The sequence below is a fragment of the Anolis sagrei genome, chromosome 1, assembly GCF_037176765.1.
Source record: "Anolis sagrei isolate rAnoSag1 chromosome 1, rAnoSag1.mat, whole genome shotgun sequence".
NCBI lineage: Eukaryota > Metazoa > Chordata > Lepidosauria > Squamata > Dactyloidae > Anolis > Anolis sagrei.
Window position 1 is genome coordinate 324772301 of NC_090021.1, and position 25591 is coordinate 324797891.

The 25591-nt window shown below is 40.1% G+C and overlaps 1 protein-coding gene and 1 long non-coding RNA gene across 7 annotated transcripts in view; one reads left to right on the top strand and one right to left on the bottom strand.

The window, feature by feature from the left end:
- Positions 1-3041: 3041 nt before the first annotated feature.
- On the top strand, positions 3042-23720 carry LOC137095835 (uncharacterized). The gene is made up of 3 exons (XR_010909004.1): positions 3042-3162; positions 5608-5687; positions 22883-23720. It is a non-coding gene; the product is annotated as an uncharacterized lncRNA (long non-coding RNA).
- CDC42BPB (CDC42 binding protein kinase beta) overlaps positions 11337-25591 on the bottom strand; it is a 126998-nt gene continuing 112743 nt past the window's right edge. For 2 of the 6 annotated variants that reach the window (XM_067463009.1, XM_067463007.1), the window contains 8 exons: positions 20184-20281; positions 19988-20072; positions 18503-18623; positions 18301-18418; positions 17363-17536; positions 15967-16072; positions 15604-15674; positions 11337-13201 (listed from right to left, as the gene is read on the bottom strand). In XM_067463009.1, coding sequence (XP_067319110.1) covers positions 13070-13201; positions 15604-15674; positions 15967-16072; positions 17363-17536; positions 18301-18418; positions 18503-18623; positions 19988-20072; positions 20184-20281 — 905 coding nt within the window. In that variant the 3' untranslated portion in view covers positions 11337-13069. The remainder of the gene's footprint in view (positions 13202-15603; positions 15675-15966; positions 16073-17362; positions 17537-18300; positions 18419-18502; positions 18624-19987; positions 20073-20183; positions 20282-25591) is intronic. The other 4 variants (XM_067463012.1, XM_067463011.1, XM_067463008.1 and 1 more) reach the window with 3 other exon arrangements.

Below are 25591 nucleotides of genomic sequence, written 5' to 3' on the forward strand. Positions count from 1 at the left end.
TCCTTGAATATAAGGACTCATGTAAGTGCAATATGTATTTAGAAGTCCCTTTTATGTATTCAGTGACATTTACTCCCAAGTAATGGGTAACATAAGAGATTGCATGAAATCTTGGCTGCTGACAGGAGGGTTCAACTATAATAGCTGTTATAATGTCTGTGTTTTTCTTAATCATTTAAAACACAATAATTCCAAAGAAGTCCCAGCTGCATAGGAGGCTTGGTGGTCCAATTGTGTCTGATCACTTCAGATCCATGTTTCCGTGGTCCAGGTTTACATCCAGAACGTAAAAGAGTTCACACACTTCATATGAAAATATATTTGGTAGCACTTATTTCTCTTTCAATCAGAACTGGCTTTAAATTGAGAACTATCCTTCGTTATTGTTTTTAATGACATGTCCTCCCTAAAAGGGCCCCTGTTGATGCAGCAGGTTAAACCACTGAGCTGCTGAACTTGCTGACCAAAAGGTTGGCGGTTTGAATCCAGGAAGCGGGGTTTGCTCGCGCTGATAGGCCCTGCTTCTGCCAACCAAGCAGAATGTGAGTGGATCAATAGGTACTGCTTCTGCGGGAAGGTGAAAGCACTCCATGCAGTCATGCTGGCTACATGACCTTGGAGATGTCTACGGACAACACCGGCTCTTTGGCATAGAAATGGAGATGATCACGAGTTGGACACGACTTGACTTAATGTCAGGGGAAACCTTTACTTTACCTGTACTCCCTATTCCTGAGCACTCTTGAGGGACACCTCTTCAAAAACTACTTAAATGTAATATTTACCTTGGCATAACAGAGCAGTTTGATGGTAAGTTTATGCATGTTGAAAGAAATAACTAATCATGAAGTTAATGACTAAAAAAGAATTTAAATTGTATTGTTTCTAAAATTCTGTCCAGAGATAGATCAGACAGGAGTGGGAATCTTAATTTAGTTTACAAAAGGCCCAAGACCCACTCGCTTTCTTAGTAATGAAAGTTTCAAACAGTAGAAAGAAACCTCTCCTACCAGAAGCATTAGCCAACCACATGGCATGGCAGTTGCCTTCCCATCATTGACACTCAAAACCTCCAATTTGCCACACTTGTTTGTTGACACTTGATTGCAAATTTCCTGGGATTGGAAAGCTAGTGAGGGACGGCTACTGTAAAGTCTTTTTCCTAAATGTCACTGACAGCTAATAGTAATTAGAGATGCCAGTGAGTGAGGGCATGTAGGCTAATTGCTTACTCTTCCCCTTGATGGATTAAGAAAAATACTTCCTTTCCTCACTCACTACACAGCTCAGGCATGCTGTAAATGGCTGGTAGACAGTAGTGCACTAAGGTGAGCAGGCCCTGTTCCATACCAATTTTAGAAAAGTTACTTTTGGACTTCCAACTCCCCAAATCTCCCAAAATCTGCCACTCTCTGTACTGACTAGGGATGCTGGGAGATGTCATCAAAGAAGCTCTGTTTTTATATTGGCAAATTGTGGTTAACTGGTAAGCTTTGATTTTGCTGTGGTGAGTTGCTATGAAAGTCAGCATGACATAGTGGTGTGAACATTAGACTGCGACTCTAGAGACCAGGGTTTGATTCAACATTCGGCCATGGAAACCAACGGGGTGTCCTTGGGTGAGTCACACACTCTAACTCCCAGAAAATCTTGTGATAAGTTCACTACCAGGTTGCCATAAGTTGGAAATGACTTGAAGGAAGACAGCAACAACAAATATGGGAACAAACATTTTCATGTACTCTCACCCCAGAGATAGATGGGGTTGTTGGAGCATGCAAGGAATCTCTCTCTCTCTCTCTCTCTCTCTCTCTCTCTCTCTCTGTGTGTGTGTGAACTGTAAAATAAGATGTATGAAGCAATGTAAAATAAGATTATGAAGCAATGCCTGGGGAGCAGGCTGAGCCTGGGACTTTTGGATATTGTTACATTTTTGTTCAGGCTTGAGCTAGCAGGGGCAGACAGAGAAGAGAGAAGCAGAGAGCGAAAGAGCTTGGAGTATGTTCTCGCTTCATGAGCTGCTGAAGGAGTTTATCCACATGGACAAAGAAAGACGATTTTAAGTCTCTCATAAAAGGACAACATGTGAGTTGATGCAACTGATCACATAGTGCATATGTTGTTCTGAACTACAAAGAGTAAAGTACTTGTTCTTTACTGTTCACCTGTGTGGCATCTTTTCTTTCTCTGACAAGGCAGTGTGTGGACTGATCAAACGTGAACTACACGTAATTTATTTTACATTATGCCACAGGGGTTGTACTGTACTTCCTGTTTTTCTTCAAAAGACCTTACCTGGATTTAACTTATCCTGGAAGGGATAATTTGGTAGTATATTTTGGGGCCTCTGAATGTGGTGGAAATGCCCTATGTAATCCTAGAGTGCATTTGAGAAAAATGTTACCCATTCATATATCCTATGGGTCACAAAAAGTCCTGGGGGATTGGGGGAGCTTGTAGCCCGTGAACCACACTTTGTCCCTCCCTGACATAGGGGCAGTTATCAGATCCATATTAATCCTCCTGGAAAGGTGATTTTACAGGTTTTCTCTGTATCTCAGCCTCTGTTTCTTCCATTCTGAAGTTTTATTCTGCTTCGGTTGTCTCCATCCTCATAGCTAACAGCATTTGCGCTTGGGGAAAAATTACTGTCTTCTAAAGAAGGCTCCGGCTAAGGGAGTGAAAAAAAGGGGGAAAGCTGTGATTATAGGGATTGTTGCTTGGCTCAGCAACAAAACACCATTCCTCAGCCCGCTTCAGTGCAGGGAAAAGAAAATCCTCATATAAATGTACGACTGTCAACTGCAAAATCGTGTCTGAGTCACAGGAGGATGTTTTGATCTAAGAGGAGAGCGTGTCGGAGAGAACACGGCCAAATGCAAGAGTATGACAAGAAAGAGGAGGTTTGAGATGGCATAAATGAACGGCAAGTGAGCCCCTTGGTATTTGGGAGTCAGGATTCCCTCGGCTCGCGAGGATTAATTCGCAATGCATTAGCATCAGCGCCGAGAGCTTAAGGTCACTTGCTGGAAAGATTTTAATTAAAGCCGTGATCAATTCTGTCAGCGTGCTAACAAAGCACATTCTGTTCTCTTCCTGCAGAAGCCACGTTCCATCACCCACAAAGAAGCATTGCAAGGACTTGGAAGACTTTTCAAAGAGGTAACTAGATATACGTATGCTGCCCATAGGCAGGTTCACTGGACTTGCAAGGAATACTGGGAGGTACTAATGATCCTGTTCTTTTCTAGTCAGTGGCAGCTCAAGCCCTCAGTACTCATGAGGATCTGCCTCAGGTTTTAGTATGTATTGACCTCAAGGGAACTGTCCAAAGTGCTGAATCATAGAATCTGAAACTGGAAGACACCAAAAGGGCCACCCAGTCCTATTCTGCCATGTAGGAATATACAATCAAAGCACTCCCCACAGATGGCCATCCAGCCTATGATTAAATGCCTCCACACAAGTAGTCTCCACCACAGTTGGAGACTGCAATTCTTTATTTTTCATGTCAGGAGTGACTTGAGAAACTGCAAGTCACTATTGGTGTGAGAGAATTGGCTGTCTGCAAGGACATTGCCCAGGGGACGCCCGGATGTTTTGATGTTTTACCATCCTTGTGGGAGGCTTCTCTCATGTCCCCGGATTGGGAGCTCATCCATACTCTCCCCGATTCGAACCTCTGACCTGTTGGTCTTCGGTCCTGCCGGAACATTGCTTTTCCAGTAGTAATGTTGGCTGGAGCTGGGGGGAAATTACCACTTTGGACTCCAGCTCCAACAAACCTCCCCAAACTTTTACCTGGATACCTTCTCTTTTTAAATTGTCTTAAACTTGGAGCCCTCAATGGCACAGTGGGTAAAACTGCTGAGCTGCTGAACTTGCTTACCGAAAGGTCGCAGGTCAAATCCGGGGAGCAGCATGAACTCCCACTGATAGCCCCAGCTTCTGCCAATCTAGCAGTTCAAAAATATGCAAATGTGAATAGATCAATATGTACTGCTCTGGTGGGAAGGTAATGGTGCTCCATATAGTCATGCCGGCTACATGACCTAGGAGGCGTCTATGGACGACGTCGGCTCTTCGGCTTAGAAATGGAGATAAGCACCAATCCCCAGAGTCGGACACTACTGGACCTAGTCAGGGGGAAACCTTTACCTGTCTTAAACCTGGCCTTCCTTTAGCTTTGACCATGCGTAAAATGAGATAAGAGGTTACCATTCAGTTCTTTGCCTCAACCAGCAAAATGGTTTGTAATGCTGATCTAGCAAAATTGATCTTCCATAAGATCTTTGTTTTAACCACCTGACCTCTCCCCCGGCCCCCATTCTGTGATCACTGTTTTTCATACATTTCCAGCTGGACAAAACAAATCCGATCAACTATGCTTTTTTATATTATTGAGGAAAAGGAGACAGATGGTCGAGCTGTACAAGGGTGAAGGGCAGCTTATCTCGTCTGTTTTTATACTATAGTTTGTTGGATCAAAACTGATCTTAAAATAGCTTCTTGGCTGGCTTACACAGCAGCACCCTCAAGAACGCAGAGTGGAGGGAACAAGCCTACTGTGACCAATATTGTCCTGAGAGCTCTGACACAGGGGGAAAAGATTGCCTTGGTAATAGGTTTTGCTCTGGATGATGTATTGTTTTATTGGGAGCCAGGAAAGCACAGCAAATGGTTGGCAAGGAGTTTCTCTTACTCAGTGTTCCCCCTTCTGCTCAAATCTGTGAAGTGCAAGCCATAATTCTGGAAAAGATAGGAAAGAGCTGCTTCAGAGTAAGCACACCTTTAAACATGTGAGCCGAGATCCTACATCACAGTCTACGTTTTGTAATTTTACAAATCCATAGCTATGTTGCAGAAATGCAACAGAGTTCAGTGAATTGCAAAGATGTACAAGAATTACTTTACTTAGGCGATCCCTCGTTTTCCGAGGATTGTCTTCCAGTGTTCTTGTGGGTCCGTATGTGGCTGTGGAGCCCTATTCTTGCTCTGCATCTTCTTCCGCAGTGAGGGCATTGGTACAAGAATACTCCGAAGCTCACTGACCACTTCTGGAGTCCTCAGTGGCACAATGGGTTAAACCTTTGTGCCGACAGGACTGAAGACCAACAGATCGAAGGTTCAAATCTGGGGAGAGTGCGGATGAGCTCCCCATGCAGGGACATGAGAGAAACCTCCCACAAGGATGGTAAAACACCCAAAATATCCGGGAGTCCCCTGGGCAACATCCTTGAAGACAGCCAATTCTCTCTTGGAGTTTCTCAAGTCGCTCCTAGCATGAAGAAAAAATACCTGACCACTTCTGATGTACATCAGTTGTTCCTGTGGTCTGAAATACATTGGAGAGCATTGTTAATTGACAATCAGGTTTTGGTGCATCAGTCCCTCTACTGTTCACTCTTTATGTTGTATTGTATTGGGTCTAACTCAAGGGGTTGTGTGGATTTCTCCTTTGAATAAGGTTGTGATACCAACTTTGAACATTTATTCTTGGAGATGCAGTGAAGTATTCCACCCCCATCCACACATACAGGTGCAAAGAAATGGATGAATGACAATTTACTCTTCTATATGTATTTTACTTTCACTTTATATTGCCAGGTTGGAGCACAGAAACAATAAGGTCTCCTAGTACCAACGAAGGCCTTAAAGGAAAACCACTCAAGAAACTACAGTTACAGGTAAGCAACCCATATTTATCTCACTTCTGTCTCTATTGTTGAAAGATAGACCACATGTGGACTTCGACCTAATGTCAAGGAGAAAACTCAGGCTTCCGCAAGAGTGGTCTTACCTTTTTCCAGCACCTATGGCCCTCCAGTTTGGAACCTTTAACATTTAATGACAGCCAGCGTAGAGTAGTGGTTTGAGTGTTGGATTAGGATGCTGGGAGGCAAAGGCTAAAATCCCCACTTGATTGTGGAAGTCCATTGGGTGACCTAGGCAAAATCGCTCTCTTTGTCTTGGAGGACAGTGGCAAACCTGCCAACAAAGCCCTGACAAATTGACCTCAGGGTCACACAGCAACCACCACCCAATGAGATTATCTGCAATTACCAGCAGGTTTAGCCAACATTGCCAGTACTGAAGAATGTTTAGAGTTGAGGTTCATTAACTCTAAAGGTGCTGTGTAATTCCCTTCCCTACTCAAGAAAGCTGCCTCTCTAGCTATTTTTTTTATATCCTAGGAAGCTACGGAAAGATTTTACCTCTAGAGCAGTGGTTATCAACTTGTCGGTCCCCAGATGTTTTGGCCTTCAACTCCAAGAAATCCTAACAGTTGGTAAACTGGCTGGGATTTCTGGGAGTTGAAGTCCAAAACACCTAGGGACCCACAGGTTGTAAACCACCGCTCTAGAACAGTAGTTCCCAACCTTTGGGCCTCCAGGTGTTTTAGACTTCAACTCCCATAAATCCCAGCCAGTTTACCAATTGTTCGGAACTGTGGGAAAGTCCAAAACACCTTGAGGCCCAAAGGTTGGAAACCACTGCTCTAGAAGCTCAGCTCCATTTCCCAGCCAGTGATACACCAGATCATATATTAGCAAAACTCATCCTACATGTCTTAACTCCTTTAATTGCAAATCATATAAGCAGTATATTAAAAAGGGAAACCCTTAGCGTAGTGAAGTACAGGGAGCCTCATAACTCTTAAATATGTGGAAAGTCCTCCTGAATTATAATTAAATGTTACGTTTATATTATGTGTGTGTCGACTTATGCAGATCAAAGCCACCTTGACTGAAATTAAAGTCTATTTCCAGCTCAGGAGTTCTCTCGGGCAGCTGTGGCATGAAGCAAATGTACCCCCAGGCTTTAAGATATAAACCCTTTAGAAACCATTATTCCAGCAGTAAATTAACACAAAGCTCTTTTAGGTCTATTCTTAAAAAGGATTTAGATAAAAAGTTTGAGAACTATCCTCAATAATTTCTGTGTCATCAGTCACATTCCATGAAACCTTTTCAGATACCAATTTAGGCAAACAGTTATCTCAAACTGAGTTCGTGAATTCTATCTTGTGTCCATTTTTCTAACTAAATTCAATCTACATTCCAGAAAGCGGTTCCCTTTCAGCATATCCTCCACATATATGGCATGTATATATGGCCAAAAACTTCATAGATTATATTAATATCACTCTCTGTTATCTTGCTGAATTTTACATAAGAGATATTTCTTGAGCTATGTGGCTTTGTCTATTGCAGGGGAGGCAATCTGGTGCCCTCCAGATGTTTTGGATTAAAACAGTCTGGATCACTCCATGTAGTCCCAGATTGTGGGAAGTGAAGGTCAAAACAAGTATAAAACACCTACAGTGACCATATTAATGAAACTTAATACTGCACAGTTATTCCTGGTAGTAGTCTTGGTTAAATGAGTGATTCAATTTCTATATATCCCTATATGTTTCTAGAAATAAATTGGTTTTTGGTTTAAGATATAACATGTTGCTCTGTTTGTTCCATAATAAAGGATTTATCACTCTATATTCCTAGTCACATTGGGTTAATGGTAACCAAAAGTTACTAAAAAGTAATATAGTCTTGTTAGTCTTAAAGTCTCCTTGTAAACATACATGCTCAGAAGTACTTGTTTCCCAATGTGTCCAGGAAAATATCCTATGGATTCATTATGTATGTTGAGCTGTTATGTTGAAGTTACTATGAGTATTAGCTTTCACGAACTGCAATTTTCTTAAATGAGTTTTGAGAAAACCCTGGTGCAAAAACAGAAAAAAGAGTTTTATGGATTCACATCAGTTTTAGATGGCTCCTTCGGTCTGCTTCTGAGTCCCCTCGGGGAGATAGGGCATCCTGAGTCCACTCAAGGACGGGCTATAAATAGCGTATTACTATGCTGATTGGCACAACCTGGGGATCACAACCAGATACAGTGAAGATATCTGCCTTTGCGCTTTGCTACTTTGCTACTGAATACACGTCAGTGTAGAATACATCTCATCATGTTAAAACAGTAGATGTAGCTCTTAATGAGACATGCCACATTATCACAGTATGTCTATACCCCACACCACTGGAAAAATTATATTGTTTAGCCAGTATTGCACCACCTGACATCTGTCGGGAAGTGGAAGCCAATAATGAAAGGACCAACGCAGTGACATCTCGGGCCCATCCTCTGTTAGGATATCAGCCAGCATGCCAACAGCTTAAATTAAGAAATAATTTCCAAAGATCAAGAGAGATATTCACAGGAACACCTCAGTAAGAAAGAATCAAAAAGTGGCAGGTTAAAACCTAGCACCTTAATCAGTGGCTGAGACTGGATGACAAACTCCCTCCTGGGCACACAGAAGAGTGGGCGACCTGGAAAGCGTTGAACAGGTTGTGCTCTAGCACCACGAGATGAAGAGCTAACTTTAAGAAATGGGGCTTCAAAGTGGAGTCCATGACATGCCAGTGTGGAGAAGAGCAAAACACAGACCACCAACTACAATAAGTCTGAGTCCTGCCACATGCACAATGGAGGACCTTCTCACAGTGACACCAGAGGCACTCCAAGTGGCCAGCTTCTGGTCAAAGGACATTTAGCATAATGTCAAGTTTTTAAATTTTGTTTCTGTTTTCAAATACATGTTAACTGTACCCTCAACTCACTTCTGACACAAATAATAATAATAATAATAATAATAATAATAATAATAATAATAATTCACACTATAGAAAAAATCTGAGGGAGTGATAGCATGGACATTCAATGTGCAGTGTCAAAACACATACAATAATGCCCCCCTTGGTAAGTTCTTACAATTTTGCCCTGGTTATTTCTGAATGAATGTAAAGAACTGTTTTAATATCTAATTTCAATATTTGCGTTTAGGGAACAAATAAAATCAGCACAGCATAGCTGAGGTCCACTTGGTCGCTCATTGTACCTTTCCCCAAATACAGCAGTGAAATTGGTAGTATTTAAGTTGAGCATTCTCTCTAGATAGGAATCAGGATACTTGGAAGCATCCTCCTTCCTTATTTATTCATTTCTTCTCAGTGTCTCTTTCGGTATTGCGTTCATGTGGATTCCTCTGTGGCTTCTGTTGTGACAATCTGGAACAAGTAGGGTGTGATGAAATGCTATGATCCATATTGTCAGATTCCATTCTCCAGAGTGGTATCCATTAGTCTATTACAGCAAAAGCAATAAAGCATCTTCTGGCACTTTAAAGACTAGAAGATTTATGTGCCAGCACAAGCTTTTTTGGACAAGAATTCGCTTGGTGAGATGCAGGATATTTAACCCTGAATTTAATTTCAGACCCTTTTCTCTTCCTAGCTGATTTTTTTTGGGTGACTCCAAGTATATGGCATCGAGTCAATGAAAAAAGAGGAAGCTTTTCTTAAAAACAGTTACTGTTTCAGCAATTACAATTCAAAAGCATGTCCCCAACGTCCAATAAAATTTTTATAGATACTAAAGTCCCTAAGAATTTACCATCTGCATTATGAAAAATCAAAAAGTTTAACAAGACATGTGGCTTCCTGAGTTAATAGTTTTAGTACATTATCCTCCCGTCTCACTATTATCCCCATTGCAAGGTCTGCCAGTTAGAGTGACTTGTAAAGTGATGTGGTTGCCTCACACAGTGGCTCTTGGGAGTCATGAAAGGATAGCTCATTGTGTGTTATTGTTGCTGTTTTAGTTTTACTTCCAGAAAAGGGAAAAGGTGCTTGTGAGATTTTATGTCTCACGTACTGAAATAACTTGACTGGCTATAATGTAACTGGAAAAAAAGACACTACCTTCAGCCAACTTAGGATAGTTCTGTTGCTTGGTAGGTATCTTGAGATCAGAGAATCCATACTCATTGCTTTATTTGGTACCACACTGCAGGAAAGAAGGACGTATCAGCAGCAACTAAATCCTTTCTAAGATTTTTGGTCAGTGACAATTGCATTAGAGTATCAGTCATTTCTGAAGACTTAAAAAATAACTCTGAAGGCCTTACAATAGGATGAAACATGTCCGGCATATTGAAAATAAAACCTCCCTTCACGGCACCCTTAGATGTGTCCTTTATCATATAAAAAACGGGATGATTCTCCTAATGAATTGCTACCATTGATGCCCTTCTCTTAGGCTTACAGTATGTATTCAACTTCATGCATAAAATGAAGGCAGGTTTTGGGGCCAAAATGACATATTTTGATATGACCCATGGATAAGAGAGGGATAAGCATCAGCACAACTGCTGGCCACCACCATTTTCTTGCCTAGTAAATGATCTTTCGCCATTTTAGTCAGAGAAGGAGATAAATGTCAGATAAATGTTAAGGTAATAATAATAATAATAATAATAATAATAACCTTAACATTTATAACACTGTTGCTCAGATGATTCATTGGAACTTGTGCCACAAATAACATCTGCCTGCAACAAAGAACTGGTGGGATCACAAGCCTGAAAGAGTTATAGAGAATGAACATGCCAAACTCCTCTAGGACTTTCAGATTCAGACAGACAGAGTTTTGGACCATAATACTCCTGACCTCCCAATCGTGTTAAAAAACAAAGTATGGATCGTCGAAGTCGCAATCCCAGGTGACAGCAGGATTGCAGAGAAACAACTGGAAAAGCTGACATGATATGAGGATTTAAAGATCAAACTGCAAAGACTCTGGCACAAGCCAGTAAAGGTGATCGGCACACTGGATGCAGTGCCTAAAGACCTTGGCCTGCACTTAAATACAATCGGCGCTGACAAAACTACCATCTGCCAGCTGACCAATTGTTGACCAATTGTCAACTGCAAAAGGCCACCCTACTCGGATCTGCACATATTATTTGCAGATACATCACACAGTCCTAGACACTTGGGAAGTGCCCGACGTGTAATCCAACATAACAGTCAGCATAGTGATCTTGTTTGCTGTGTACTAATCTTGTTGTGTTTAATAATAATAATAATAATAATAATAATAATAATAATAATAATAATGCTTTATTTTTATCTTGCTCCCTCTCCCCAAAGGGACCTGGGGTACAATCTAGCAGTGAAAGGTGATAACTTAGCCAGCTTCTGGAGAACCTAAAAGAGACACAGACTGCCCTCTCTCTGCTCCTTTTAGAGAAGGCACCAAAGAGCTACTACCAAAACTTTCCTGCCCAACAATTCAAAAAGGCTAGAAGTGGTGACAAAGCTTACTTTAGGTTATCCAAGATGGACTAATCTCTTACCTTTTGCTACTGTACTCAGAGAAGGGGATGGTTTCTTTTTGACAAGAGTTAAGATGAAAACAAAAACAAATAAAATCCAGTGTACCAGGCTATTGTATGCTTGCCCAGTAAATGACAGGATGGCTGAGGACACTTTAAAACTTCCTTCTTCTGCTTTATTGACAAGTAAATTGTTCAAAAATGTTCTCACAATTCAATAATTACAAAGACTTTAGACTTACATTAAAAAAAGAGTAAAAATCAGAGGATCCCAAAAGCAGTAGTGTCCAGCTCAAATTGAGCTTCATTGATCGAGAATCTGAGAAAGAGCAAATATTGTCAAACACTTAATGTAACAGGATTAAATGTTGACTAGAACCACTTGCTTTAAACTAGAGATAAGTGCCCATCCTATACAGTGTTTCAGGAAAGAGGATTAGCCATTGGAACAGCGTTAGCCCATAGAAACCAGATTTTAAAACAATTGACATCCAACTGTCATTAAATTGGCACAGAAGGCACACTAGTGTGACAATGACAAACTGGATATGCCAGCCACAGAATTAATTTACACGCTTTTAAATGAAACATGATCACGATTTTGGAGGGGAGGGGAAGGGAAAATTACTAAATGTATAATACATGGAAGCATGGGATTAAATATACACACAATATGTCACTGCTGCACATGGGCCATAGCAAAATATACAGGAGTGTGCTGTGCATTTTCCCCCTACATGATCAATACTTTTGATTAGCAATCATGGGGTCTTCATGCAGGTGAGAATACAACGAATTGGGGAAGGAAGGAAAAAGACAATGAGGCACCCTCATATACATACCTTTCAACTTTTCCACTTTGGTTAACAATAAAAAGAGACTGATGTTTTAAGAACTACACAATCCCTTCATAGAAGCAGCCTTCAGGGGAGCAATCCCAAAGGAATGCTAGCTAGCTAATTTTATTTTTAAATGTAGTGTTAAATGTTTACACTGAAACCAACCAATCAACCAACCAGCCAACCAAGAGAAATTACTCAAATGTGTGAGAAGATGGATAGCAGGAAAAGCAGAGTAAAACCTGTTTCACAGCAGTAATTTAAATTTCGTTTTTTAAAAAAGGCCCTGCCCTGGCTAATGAGATCTAAAAAAGCAGGGTAAGGATAAAATGTTACTGGTAATAGTTTTATGTACATGACTAAAAAGCCAGGAGAAAGACATTTACAAAGCTGAGAATGTATGTAATGGCTAAATAAGTTAAAAGGCCACAAGCTATAACCACAGTTTTCAACTTCCTGACATGTTCTACTGATGCTGGGAATGGCCCTACAACTTCCTATCATTCTCCTCGACATTGAGAAAAAACAAAACAAAACAGAATATATTTAGCCATGGATGTGACTAGTCTGCTTTTACTTCCTAACCAAAAGGTCTGATTTTTTTTCTAAAAGGATTTCCTGCTAACAAGACATTACTTCATCCTATAGAAAAATATTATTCCTGACACTGCATAATAGTAAACACTACCAGCATCTCTTCTCTATTTTTCAGTTTAAATATGAAGACTGTTTACCAGTGGCCTTTAGCATATGCCACAATAATATCACAGCTGTGCAGAAATGGGTCCACCAAAATTTAAGAATTGACAGTTTTGCATTTAAAATGACAGCAAAACTTGACCACTGCAGTTATAATGAATTCTCCTCCATTTTTTTAAAATTCCACGCCCCAACCTAGTCTACAATCTAGATACCATATTCACTTCTGTGCAAAACTAGAACTTCTGTATCAGTCTTGGCACTGTTGTTGGAGACAGGCATCTTGCTCTTCAATACTCCACGGAGTAGTGGATGATTGCAAATGAGAAAGGGGGAGTAGGTGCTGTAGTTATGCATCACAGGCCGATGGGTCCAATCCATCTAATGTCAGCTGATTCCTATGCGGTGAGTTGGGGCTGGGGGGCCCGCTTGGGTTAGAACTGTTGGAAGGAGTAGAGTGCTTTGTAGAGTCTGAATCAGGCTGTTGAAAAGGAAAGAAAAACAACTGACACACTGCTATGCAAGCTTTCCAAACAAATCCTTCTCCTCAGACCAACCCAACAATTGTAAGAACCTCAAAAGCACTACACAACCCACAGTACACCCTGATCCACCCACCGCCCCATTTGTTGATGCTACATCTCTTGCACTTCTTCATTAAGAAAATATAAGAGAAGGAAGGAGTAGTTTTTCAGTGGTGGAAAAGCAAAACCTTCCAAGCCACATGGATTGTTCAGAGGAGAAATTTCCTGATTGGAGGCTCTATACAAGTCTTGTTTTAAGAAAGGAAAGTGGGATATAAATAGATATAATAATAACAACAACAACATCAACAATAAATGTGTTTTGGAGGTGAACAAAGATGATGAAAAGATCCCAAGACAATCAGAAGAAAACCCTGAAAGATGCTGCTGCATCTTGTTCAAACAGGTGCCTCTAAACTTCCATGGGGGCATGAAAAGAACCATTTCAGAAGCTGAAAGCTCCTAGTTCCCATGAACCCTCACTTGGGGAAAAGCAATCAAAGGAATGGCTGCATAGAAAAGAAAGTGGTGGGGAATTCAGTAATGCTTACTTCACCAATTCAGAGGAGGGTTGGAAATTCATGAACCCTCCTCATACCAGCACAAACTTTCTTACTTAATACTGTACTGTTTCTAGACTCCTTCCTAGTAATCTTCTAATTCTTTCCCCATTAAAATGGAGCCCTGATACTATGGAAAAGACTTTCTTCCCCGACAAGAAGAATTATGGTTTAACCTATGAGCTTTGAAGGCCAAAATCTCATATTCCTTCAAACTCTTCCAGATCTTTACATAGAAAACAATAATCGAGGACATCAATAAACATACAAATACTGCTGGTTAGAAAAACAAAGGACCAAATCCAATTGTATGAAACATTTGAAGAATTTGCCCATTGATTACTTATGCTCAACAAGAGAACTGAAGATTTCTGACTGCAAGGCAAAAGTGTGCAAATGTCACCAGGGATGCTGGAAATATATTTCAGCATGAAAAAACTGGCTGCATAGCCAGTTAAAGTTAATCTTCCCTAATTTGATACACCCCAGACGTATCAAATTATGTATTTTCTGCTATTTTGTTTATTTAATCACAGTTAGGTTGTTCTATATTGTTTAATGTGCGTTGTCTTGATGTAAATTGTTTGTATGGTTTACTTTTTGGCATTGAATGTTTGCCATACTCATTGGAAACTGCCCTGAGTCCCTTTGGGGAAATAGGACAATTTATAAATAAAGATGATGATGATGATGATGATGATGATGACGACGACGATTATTATTGTCCACTCCCAGCATGTCATTGGCTTTGTAGCATGAGAAAAATGGGAGCTGTAATTCAACACATCTGGAGTGTCCCACCTTGGGGATGGCTGGTTAAGCCTATGCATTCACGATTACTTTCAAGATATCCTGCTGGCATTTGATGTGTAGCTCTTTTCTTTTCCATTAGCTGGCTTCCTGGACAGGTTCCCAGCATTTTTGGAATGTTGTTAATGCTTAACAACAAACAATGTCACAGCAGAATAGCTACTGTGGCAGTCATTTTAATTGGGGGGAAAAAGAATTTATATTTAGCCAATAGATTAAAAGGAGTTATCCCCAAGAGATACAGCTGACAAGATTTTGCTGTGGTGTAAACAGCAAGTTTGTATATAATGCTATTATTTAGACAAGATCAGCCAGAGAGAGCTGTGATAAGGCAGCATGCCATGAAGCAGAGCCACCTAGAGTTTTTATATTGTGTGCTCTAGATAAACAAATACACAAAACCCAAGTTAAAACCCAAGAATATAAGATGCAAGCAAGTATAAATGGAATATGTTACTTAGTACCTGGCATGCACAGGGACTTGCTAAGCAATGCTCCAAACCATTTGCTTTCTGTTACTCTGAGTGGAGTCCCCCAACAGAGCTTCCCCTCCCTGCAGCCATTCTGGGACAAATTTATCACAGATGTTGTTAAGTGTTATAAAATTGGGTACCGATTTTCTAGCTTCAAAAATATAGATACCAATGTTCGGGAATCTCTCAGAACTCTAGAGACATCATTAAGGGTTTACACAAAGTAGCAGGATAAACTGAGTGGGATAGGAAATCCAGAGTATCCACTGCAAAGCTTGCTGTTTTTGATATCCTATAGGAAGTATTGTCAAGAACCATAAACACTTTCATATGTCTTCTGAGAATAAACTTGGGACAAATTGTTTCTATAATCTGTAGTGATGGAAGTTTCCAATATTAAGGAATTTTGTGTTTACGTAGAAATATGTAAACTCACATAAAGTAGCAATTATGTATGATCTTGCCTACTTCAATCAAAGCAAGGCATGATACATTGATCTTGCAAATTTATCTTACCTCTTTGTCAAACTCCTGGTCTGGATCAGACATACTCCGCAAAGGCATGGCTGCTCCTAGATCAGTGCCACCTGAAAAGCAACGATGTGTGAGAATTTCCCCTGTTTATAAAACAAGTGATTATAAATAGAACAATTTATAAATATAATCTATAAATAGATTATAAACAGATTATAAAATCTCCCACCCTGGACATTCCAGAGATATATAAAGCCCATTTTCCTAATTTCCAAGAGACCTCACAACCCCTGAGGATGCCTGCCATAGATGCAGGTGAAACATCAGGAGAGAATACCTCTGGAACATGGCCATATAGCTTGAAAACTTACAACAACCCATAAATAGAACACTTTCTACACTTACTTGAAGATGGCCATGAAATGTAGCTTTTGTTTCTCTGAGGGGGTTGGCGTGAAATGTTGGTCGTGGGAGGACAGGACTTTTCATCTTGTGACGGAGGTAGGACACTCTGAATCAGAAATGCAGCCATAGTCAATAAACAAGGCTCTTAAAGGTAAGTTTTTGTTGTTATTTGTGAAACTTCTAGTGGAGGTTTTAAATAAAATATAAAGGAAATTGTTCTATGGTGGTATTCTTGCAAATTTGATTTGCTTGACCCACAAGAGACATATAAATCAAAGTCATAGCATTCAAAGAGTCACCAAGAAGAAGCTCCATCTCCTCCATCCCCGCCCCCATTCCAAATGTTGTATAGATCCTGTGAGTCTCCTTTGGAGCTGTTTTGTGTCTCCATTGGGAGAGATAAACAAGGTATAAATAATAATAATAATAATAATAATAATAATAATAATAGCAGCAGCAGCAGCAGCAGCAGTCATCCCACATTCCTTCCAATTGCTGGAGGTAGGAAAACACAACTCACCAGCAATGAAGGCATTCCAGTTTGTTTGCCTTTAATATTATTCCCTTATAGACTAATCCTTTTGATCTGATGAGACCTTGTTAACTTCGAATGCTTACTGATTAAGCCAGTGTATAATCAGGGCTGGATATCAGAAGTGGAAGAATTGAAGGATTTTGACTGCACATTATGCCTTTAGGTTTTTCCTGTTACAAAAATCAGACTGTTGTGTGCTTTTCACCTATCTGACAGCTAGAAGAGTACATACAGGCCAAGTATCCCTTATCTAGAAATCCAAAATACTCCAAAATCCAAAACTGTTCACATGGGTGGCTTCAACAGTGACAACTCTGCTTTCTCATGGTTTGATGCATACAAGCTTCACTTCATACACAAGGTTATTAAAATATTGTGCATAGAATTACTTTCAGGCATTGTGTATAAGGTGTACATGAAACATCAATGCATTTTGTGTTTAGACTTGGGTCTCATTGCCAAAGTATTTCATTATATATATGCAAATATTCCAAAATTCATAAAAATTCAAGACACTTCTGGCCCAAAACATTTCAGGCAAGGGATACTCAACCTATAATAGATATTATATTTTTAGTGAAAATATGTCAGACCATTTTTGAGTAAGATTTCTCTTTTCCTCTTACTGTTGGAAGGATGCATGAAAGCTGAGGAAAGGGTAACTGAAGTAGACATGATTTAGTTTAAACAATAGCAGCTGTTTTAAGTGCAGAATTTCCGACAGCAAGCACAAGTGAATAAGCACAGAGGTTAGCAACTCCCTGCAAAGCACTAGTGTTCCAATCCCACTCATTTTGGCAAAGGCATAACGTGCACCATCACCATCATCATCCACTTCAGTTCCTAAAAAGCTGCTCCTACCCTGGCTACAGAAGCAGAGGAGGGACAGGAAGAGGAGGGAAGCAGTGAGGAAGAATGGTCACTCTGGAGAAAGATTTCAGCAGAGATAGGACTCATGTGATAGACGTGCTCAAAGCCTGTTGGAGGTGATATCAGAGCAGAGTGTCGGGAGGATGAAGGGGAAGGAAATTCATTCTGTTATTTTAGACAAGACAAACAAGAAAAAGGAAGGAGGAAAGAACAGTTATTTAGAAAACACTATCACACTGCCGGCAGTGATGTTTGCTGACTTTGAGCATCCTGTAGGCATGGTGATGGTCTTAAAGACAGCCTTTACAGGCCTCATTTCTGCATGCCTGCTGAGTTTGACTAGGCACAGGGGATGGACATGCATGTTTTTTCCCTGATTCGCCTCATGGTGGGACAATTAGATGACAGACATGAGCTCCTATGTTTACATAACATTTCTTGTGGGCTTAGGAGTGCATCTACAGTGTAATTTTAATGCAGTTTAACACCATTTAACTGCCCTGGCTCAATGCTTTGGGATTCTGGGATTTGTAGTCAGTTTTATAAAGCTAAAAACCATATAATACCACAGTTCCCATATTTCCAATGTACTGAATCATGAAAGTTAAAGCAGTAGCAAACTGCATTAATTCTACAGTGTAGATGCACCCTAGGGTATGAAATCCTTCTAAAGGGGGAATTTTATGTTCCAGTAGCCATAGAAATATACATTTAGCCAATCTTTTCTTCATATGGGGAAGGAATGCCTATTTCTGATCTCTTCCAGGAAATGTTTTTGGCTTGATTAAAGATTACTGTTGACCACTAGTAAATCAAAAGCACTTCTGTTCAAATGTTAAAGCCCTCTACCAGCTTGTTCCTGAATATGTTTAGGATTGCTGTTGAGCAAAAGCATGCACAAGGCCTTTCAATAGGAAAAAAAGTTTTACCAATGGGAGATCCATGAGCACTTGCATTCCATCTCCTGGTCCCATATGAGCTACATGGTTGAAATTGGTTGGGTTTGAAATCATCTTGGATCTGAGCTCAGGATCTCGAAGCATCTCTCTAAATTAACAAAGACAGAAAATGATGATTTTGCATAATAGAACGTCTTTAACTACCAACTGCACATACAGATTAAAACCTTACCGTCTTTGCTGTAATCTTTCTTCCTCAGGGACTTTAAAAACAAATCTTCTTTTGCTTCTAGTACGAAGCATTTGCTTTTTGCTGTTGTCGGATGTTTCCGGCACACTAAGGGCAGCTCCTGCTGTAACAAAACAAAACACGCATCTGGAGAAGAGGGCTGCAGTCCAAGAAAGCTTATGCTGAAACAAATTGTATGGTCTTAAATGTACCATGAGACTTATTCTTTTTCGTTCCTGTCCTCTTTTAATACAAAATGGTTTCACAGAATCAGAATGATCCAGTTTGGACATTGTGAGACAGAACTGAAGGACCTCTGGCTTATCATGCACAAGCTGTTTCTACTCAAAATAAGTAGATATACTGTTGGGTTTCATCCCTGGTCTGCACAAGTCTCTTGTGTCATCAGGCTTCCAGACCTCAAGGAGTAGCTAGACTGGAAATAAGATTAGGCTGAGGGATCCCCCCCCCCCCCCCAATTCCTATGCATGTTTCCAAAAAGGGCTTTGTCTCTACTCTTCCTCCTTGCCACTGTCTCCTCCCCTTTGATGATGTAGCAATGGAATTCAGTGAGAGAACTTCCTTTTTAAAGGTATTTTTATTGCCCTGAGCTGGCCATGTGGCCATCTGTCATTTTCCCAGTCTCTTCTGCTTTTCTTTCTACCTATGAGGATGTACATTTTGCCTCTCTAGGCACATTTTGCCTCTCTAGACAAAATGTATCTGCATGGACTTTTTACTCTTTTATTTCTTCAGAAGATGAGATTTAGTAAGCTAATTAGTTCCAAGACCTTTTCTATCAATAATGAATTGCTTTTCCTTCAATATTTTTGAACCTGCTAACTGAAGGTTATTTTGAGCCTAACAGCTCAGATTCCCCAACCTATACTATGCCCCAAATACACCTGGTTTCAAGGTTCCCTGTTAATCTCTTATCAATGAAAGAAACTATGGATTCTCTCTTTGGTTTATTGGGTGAAATACAGGTTAGAGAAGAAAAAGACTACTATGTTCAGATAACACAGTACCAAAACCACAACCACAATCTGTTGTTCTGCTCCAACTCAGAATGTACTTTAAAGAAATAAGCACATTAAAGGTTCAATGTGTACCTCATTGTCAAACTGAGAGAAATGGAAGATAATAAGCAATGAACAAAACCCAACAGTGATTTTTTACAGAATGAAAGCCATCTTAAATGTTTCCTTTTATTCTCTATTGAATTTTCAATGCCATGGCTAAAGCACTTCAAAACAAATATAATAAGCAAGAATCCTCAACAAAAAGTTGCAGCAATTAAGAGGTACTCCCCACTAATTCAGTGAAAACTAATGGTCAATTTACCACTTAGAGCTTTCTAGCTTAATCTTACACAGCTCTTCTCAGTGCAAATGAGCTCATCACAAAAGCAACAGAATGCAATTGCAGTTATCACTCTTCATTATACCTCCTCCTTATCTCCCTGCCACCCAAACCCATAATACTAACCCGAAAACTTGTTCTTGAAATAGATTAATCGAGGAAGTTCACAGTTAAGGAGATTCAGTGTGCCCGTCACATTTAAGGGTCTGATCTGTTATGGAGGAACAGAGGGAAGCTTAGAATTAATCTTCAATACACTCCATTTATGTTTTCAGAAAAAAAAAAGATTATCTTATATTTACAGTACAGGTGAGCAACTTACCCTTCTTAAGCCGATAGTCTGCACCCATTCCATAGTGTTTGCATTAAAAACATCAACACCATATTCACTGTAGACAGTTAAATAGAATGAATTGCAACCTGGAGGGGGAAAAAAGTAAAATCTGTCATTGTTGGACACATTTGAAATAAAGCTGAACACTCAAAATATTTTCAGTGCTATTGTTTCTCAAACCCTGTCATCGGTGAAAGTTCTTTTAGGACCAATGCTTACCAACACAATGAATTAGTATCTCAGCTATACTACTTTAAAACTGCAGAATAAAATACTTGCTCATGAAAAGAAGACACAATTTCTGCATGAGGCAGATTAACCGAGAAGTGTTCTCCCCAACCGCTACCTGATGGTGTGTGCAGGATATTTTTTGTAAAGGTAAAGAACTCAATTTCACAGATGCCCCATCCCTTCAAAGGAACAGACCTGCTACAGCTGAACGTCTGAATAAATTATAGACTGGGCCACAAAGGAGTACCTTCCTTTCAATCATGACAGATAATTACTGTTAAACTGGGGGGGGGGGGGGAGATGACATGCTCAAGGCTACCTAGTGATTTATGGTATTCGGGCCCAACAGTTTCAGGGGCAGTCTAACAAACCAGCCTTGTCTTTGGACTGCAGCGATTAATTCTTGGAACCTGTTCCAAGACAGAATGCAAAACTGCAGGAAATCAAGATGGTTTCTCATTCTGCTTTTAAAAGGGTAATCTGAGATGAGAGTTGGTGACCCTTACTACCGACACTGTAGGAGACAAAAAGATGGTTGGAAATGTGGAAGGATGTTGTTCACTGTTTGTAGAAGGCTAACATCCAAGGTGTACATCCAAGGAGTGTAAGATACTTCTCAACTGTGTTGAATGTTGAGGATAAAATGTTCTCTGGTTGAGATGAATTTGGGACATTACTCTGGCAAAAAAATAACACCAGGTTGTAGCACTACCTTTTTTACAATGGAAGATGAAATACGGCTAATTCATATGATCCTTTGAGATCACTGCAACAAGGATGATGGCTTTCAAAACCATGAATCATTTATCTGTTGAAATAAGAGGCTGGAATTCACCAGTTGGGAGAAGACAAGCTAGATTACCAACCACTGGCAATCATCTTTGAGAGTTCTTGGGGAACGGGAGAAGTTCCACCAAATTGGAGGAGGGCCAATGTGGTCCCTATCTTCAAGAAGGGAAAAAAGGGTGACCCAAACAATTACCATCCGGTCAGCCTCACATTGATAACAGGCAAGATTCTGGAAAAGAACGTTAAGGAAGTGGTCTGCAAACACTTAAAAACGAATGAAGTCATTGCTATTAGTCAACACGGATTTATCAAAAACAAGTCATGCTAAACTAATCTGATCTCTTTTTTTGATAGAGTTACAAGCTGGGTAGATGCAGGGAATGCCATGGATGTAGCGTATTTGGATTTCAGTAAGGCCTTCGACAAGGTCCCCTGAATATTAGGAAGAACTTCCAAACTGTGAGAGCTGTTGAGCAGTTGAACTCTCTGCCCCAGAGTGTGGTGGAGGCTCCTTCTTTGGAGGCCTTTAAACTGAGGCTGGATGGTCATCTGTCGGGGGTGCTTTGAATGAGATTTTCCTTCTTTTTGGCAGGAGGTTGGACTGGATGGCCCACAAGGTCTCTTCCAAGTCTACAATTCTGTGAGAGTAACCATGGAGGTATTGGTAGCATGACTGGCAGATAAAAATGAGACAAACCCTTCATAAACTTCTTTACAATCAGATCAATGAAGAAAGTGGTAATTGATTGATCAGATGGTTGATTGGCCGCAATGGCTGAAAGATGAAAATCATAAGCTTTGTTACTTTACATGTTGCAAGAAATGCAAAACTGTGGAAATGATGGCTAGAGATTGTTCAGAGTAAAAGGCAGCAAACGTAGAGACACATTTCCATTTATGTGAGTTTGATCTATTCGCAGAATCCCGCTCCCCCCTTGCAAGAAAGCCACCAATCTAGCAGAGTTTAATGAGTTTTCCATCAGGCTGATAATCTAAACATCTGGATGTGGCATAGTTGGCCACTGGAATTAGACCGTGTCTGAGTAAGGTATCGAAGGACTATTTGGCACTGGCATTATAAACAAGTGAATATGTAGAGTTGAAGGGCATTTAGATGATCAACTTGTTGGCGAGTGGTGTGGAGAATGAGCTGCAACAGATGGAAACCAACTACGGTACCAAACATAAGAGTTCTTTGAGTGGAATGGATATCTATATGGTATTGATGTCTATATGGAGAGTAGGGGTGATACAATCATGGGGCCTCTCACCAAAGGATATCCATTGATATCTGTCCAGCTGTAACATTGAAGTAAATGATAAATCTTCACAACACCGGTATTCTTGGTGGGAAGGATACAAAGGTGCATTAAGACCTTTCAGGATAAAATGGGAATTTCTCTTGCCTAGGTGATCGAGATTAAGCCCTCAATGATAATCTCTAGGGAAAAGTTATAATCACTTGTGTTGAATGGAGTAAAGGAGAAGACAGAATGGCACCCTGTCATGGCTGAAAACCAGGCAAAGTCAAGATTGACACAGGAATGAATGATACCAAAGCAACTACAGTAATGACTGTTTTGATTGTCAATACCGAAGAAGCAGCAACCCAAAGCTCAGCTGATAGTTCATTGAAACGCTTTACTTTTTCTTCCTCTTCTTCTTAGATTCATGAGGAACTGATCCCATGGTGCCTCTTATGTACTGTCTTCAAGCTGGAATGTTGTGCTAGAGCAGAAAACACAGGATCTCCTGAACTCTTACTGGGTGTCTTGCTAGGGTTATGGGAGACCAACAAGACCAGAACTCCAAAACCCTGGTACTGGACTTCTATAGAGACAAAGGCTGAGATACAGAAGAGCTTGGTATTAATGACTATTGAATAAATCCTGAGGACGTTGGTTTGTATCAAGGTAGGCTTCAATTTGTCTCGTGGTTTTATAACAATCATAGATACAATGTAAAGCAATTTGCAAGCCACTGTTTGTTTGGAAACTTGTTTTTGCCAGACATATAACCACAAATTACAGGCTCAGTTTTTTCAAAGGCTGCATGATGAATCCTTGGGAGTTCGAATGCTATTGAACAACATGTCCCTCACCCAAAAAGAAGAGACATTTTAAGAGCGTCAGATAAAGAGACTTCATGCTCAAATGAGGAGTAATGCTTAAATAGAGATGTAGAGGCCATAAGTAGCTGAGGGGAATGGGAAAGAATATGAGGTAAAGAGTTTTTATTTAGCAGTAAAAATGAAAAATAGGGAGGAAAGTTAAAAGGAATTAGAAGAAAATAATATAGGAAATAAATGGAGAAAAACTACTCAACTCTAGAGTACATTGACAAGTGAGTCATTTGGTGGACAAAGAGAAACTGAGAGGAAGATAGCTTGGTAAGCTAGGACATGCACTGCCCACATGAGGAGAAGGGATTCCTGCCAAATTACTTAGCTCTAGAACATTTTGATGAATTCTATGTGCAGGTGTGAAAACCCATTTCTGGGAGGCAATGACACCACAAGAAGAAATAGAATTTTCATGTCACAATGTTCCTGAAAGGAAGAGATATGAACACTAGAACCAATGAGATTTCAAAGAAAAATTTGATGTGTGGATGTAACATGAAATGATGTATACAAGGAAATTTATTTTTTGAAATTATACTGGGAAACCCTATGGCTGATTTTGCTGCCACACAGTGAGATGAATATTCACCATGAGGGAGCTCAAACATTTTAAATGTATCATGGTTTTTGTTCATGTTTGCTGCAGTTTCAGAAAACCTACAAAATCTGCTGTCAGCCATAAAAAAGGATGCCTGCCAGCTCAGACTATTTAGTCAACTCAGATGGTGCATCAAATCAACAGTTATTTAGGCCAGTCTGACAGAAATAGTTCTGACTTGTTCTATGCATTTGGCTATGTTTTACCTCGGAGTTTACAATCGTCAGGGGAGGCCCTGCTCTCGATCCTGCCACCCTGGCAAGCGCAACTGGTGAGGATGAGAGATAGGGTATTCTTGGTGGTGACCCCACCCCCCGTGTCTATGGAATGCACTCCCCAGTGAAATCAGGGTGACTTCTCTCCTCTCCTTTAGAAAAAAAAGCTTAAAGCTTGGCTTTGGGACTAAGCATTCAGGCAGCTGACCGATCAGCAATTGCAATGACTTTTAAGAACTGTCAATGAATTGACCTTGGACTGCAACTCTGGATTATGATTTGTATTTGGAGACTTAGGCTCAGTTGTGTTTTAATACTTAATGGTCAATATTTTAGTGTGTTTTATAATCTTGTTGGTTTACTTAATGTTAATTGATGTACTGCGACTGTTTGTTTCTTAGCATCTAATGATTGCCAGTTGTAAGCCGCCCTGAGTCCCCCTTTGGGGGTTGAGAAGGACAGGATATAAATGTTCAAAATAAATAAATAAATACTCAGAGCTATATTGGCCCTGAACACAGTGCTTCTATTAATCTGTCATGGCTGATAGCTATCATAGGGTTAGCGCTTACTTATTGCAGACAGGTTCCCAAGTCTTAATGAACAAGAAGTGCAATGGTTGAAGTGTTCCCTCTTGCTGGAAAATGTTTGGCAGTTGAATTCCTGTTCATTAAGTAAGTGCTTAAGACACAGGGGCCAGTTAATGAAAATGGGGAGTGGGCAATCTTAATCTACTAGTGTTTACCCTCTCCTGAAAAACATATAAAATTTGTGGCTCTCTATTCTTCTTTTGGTGAGTTCCACCAAGGACTTTGGAAATGTGTTTATATGGAGGCCAAGCAATTAGAAAAAAAGCAAGCAAAGACAAGATAGGTGTATTTTAAAGGAAGCCAAAGTTGACACAAGTTTTAAAAAAGCGGGGGAGGAGGGTGATCTCTCAGAGCACAAGGACTTTCAAAAAGCAAAACAGGTTGAGAACACAAATCCATGTAGTACAGAGATTAGCAGGTTAAGTTTGGTTTTTGCTCAAGGCATTTACAAAGCAAGGAAGGATCAAAATTATTCTTTGACTCGCCAAGGAGGTTCAAGCCATCCTAAATTTGAAAACTAAGCTAATTAATTGGTTATCAAAATATGAGTCACAGATTTTCCTGGAAGAGTCCCTAATCTCAATTAGCTTTCACCCAGGAGGTGGTACACTTCACTGGCATTGATGCTCAGTGCCGAAACATAAAGAGCAATAATCACATCCCTTTTCTTTTTATTGCCTTTGGAGCTAATCAAAGAAGAAAGTGTGGTCAAGGCAAGCAGAACATTCTTAGTCATGCTTTGGGTTTAAGTAGATTTGAACTGTTCTTAATTCAGGGCAGGTAATTACCCTAAAGTGTGATTACTATAATCTAATATAAAGAAAACATCTACAAAAGGAATAAGGGAAGGG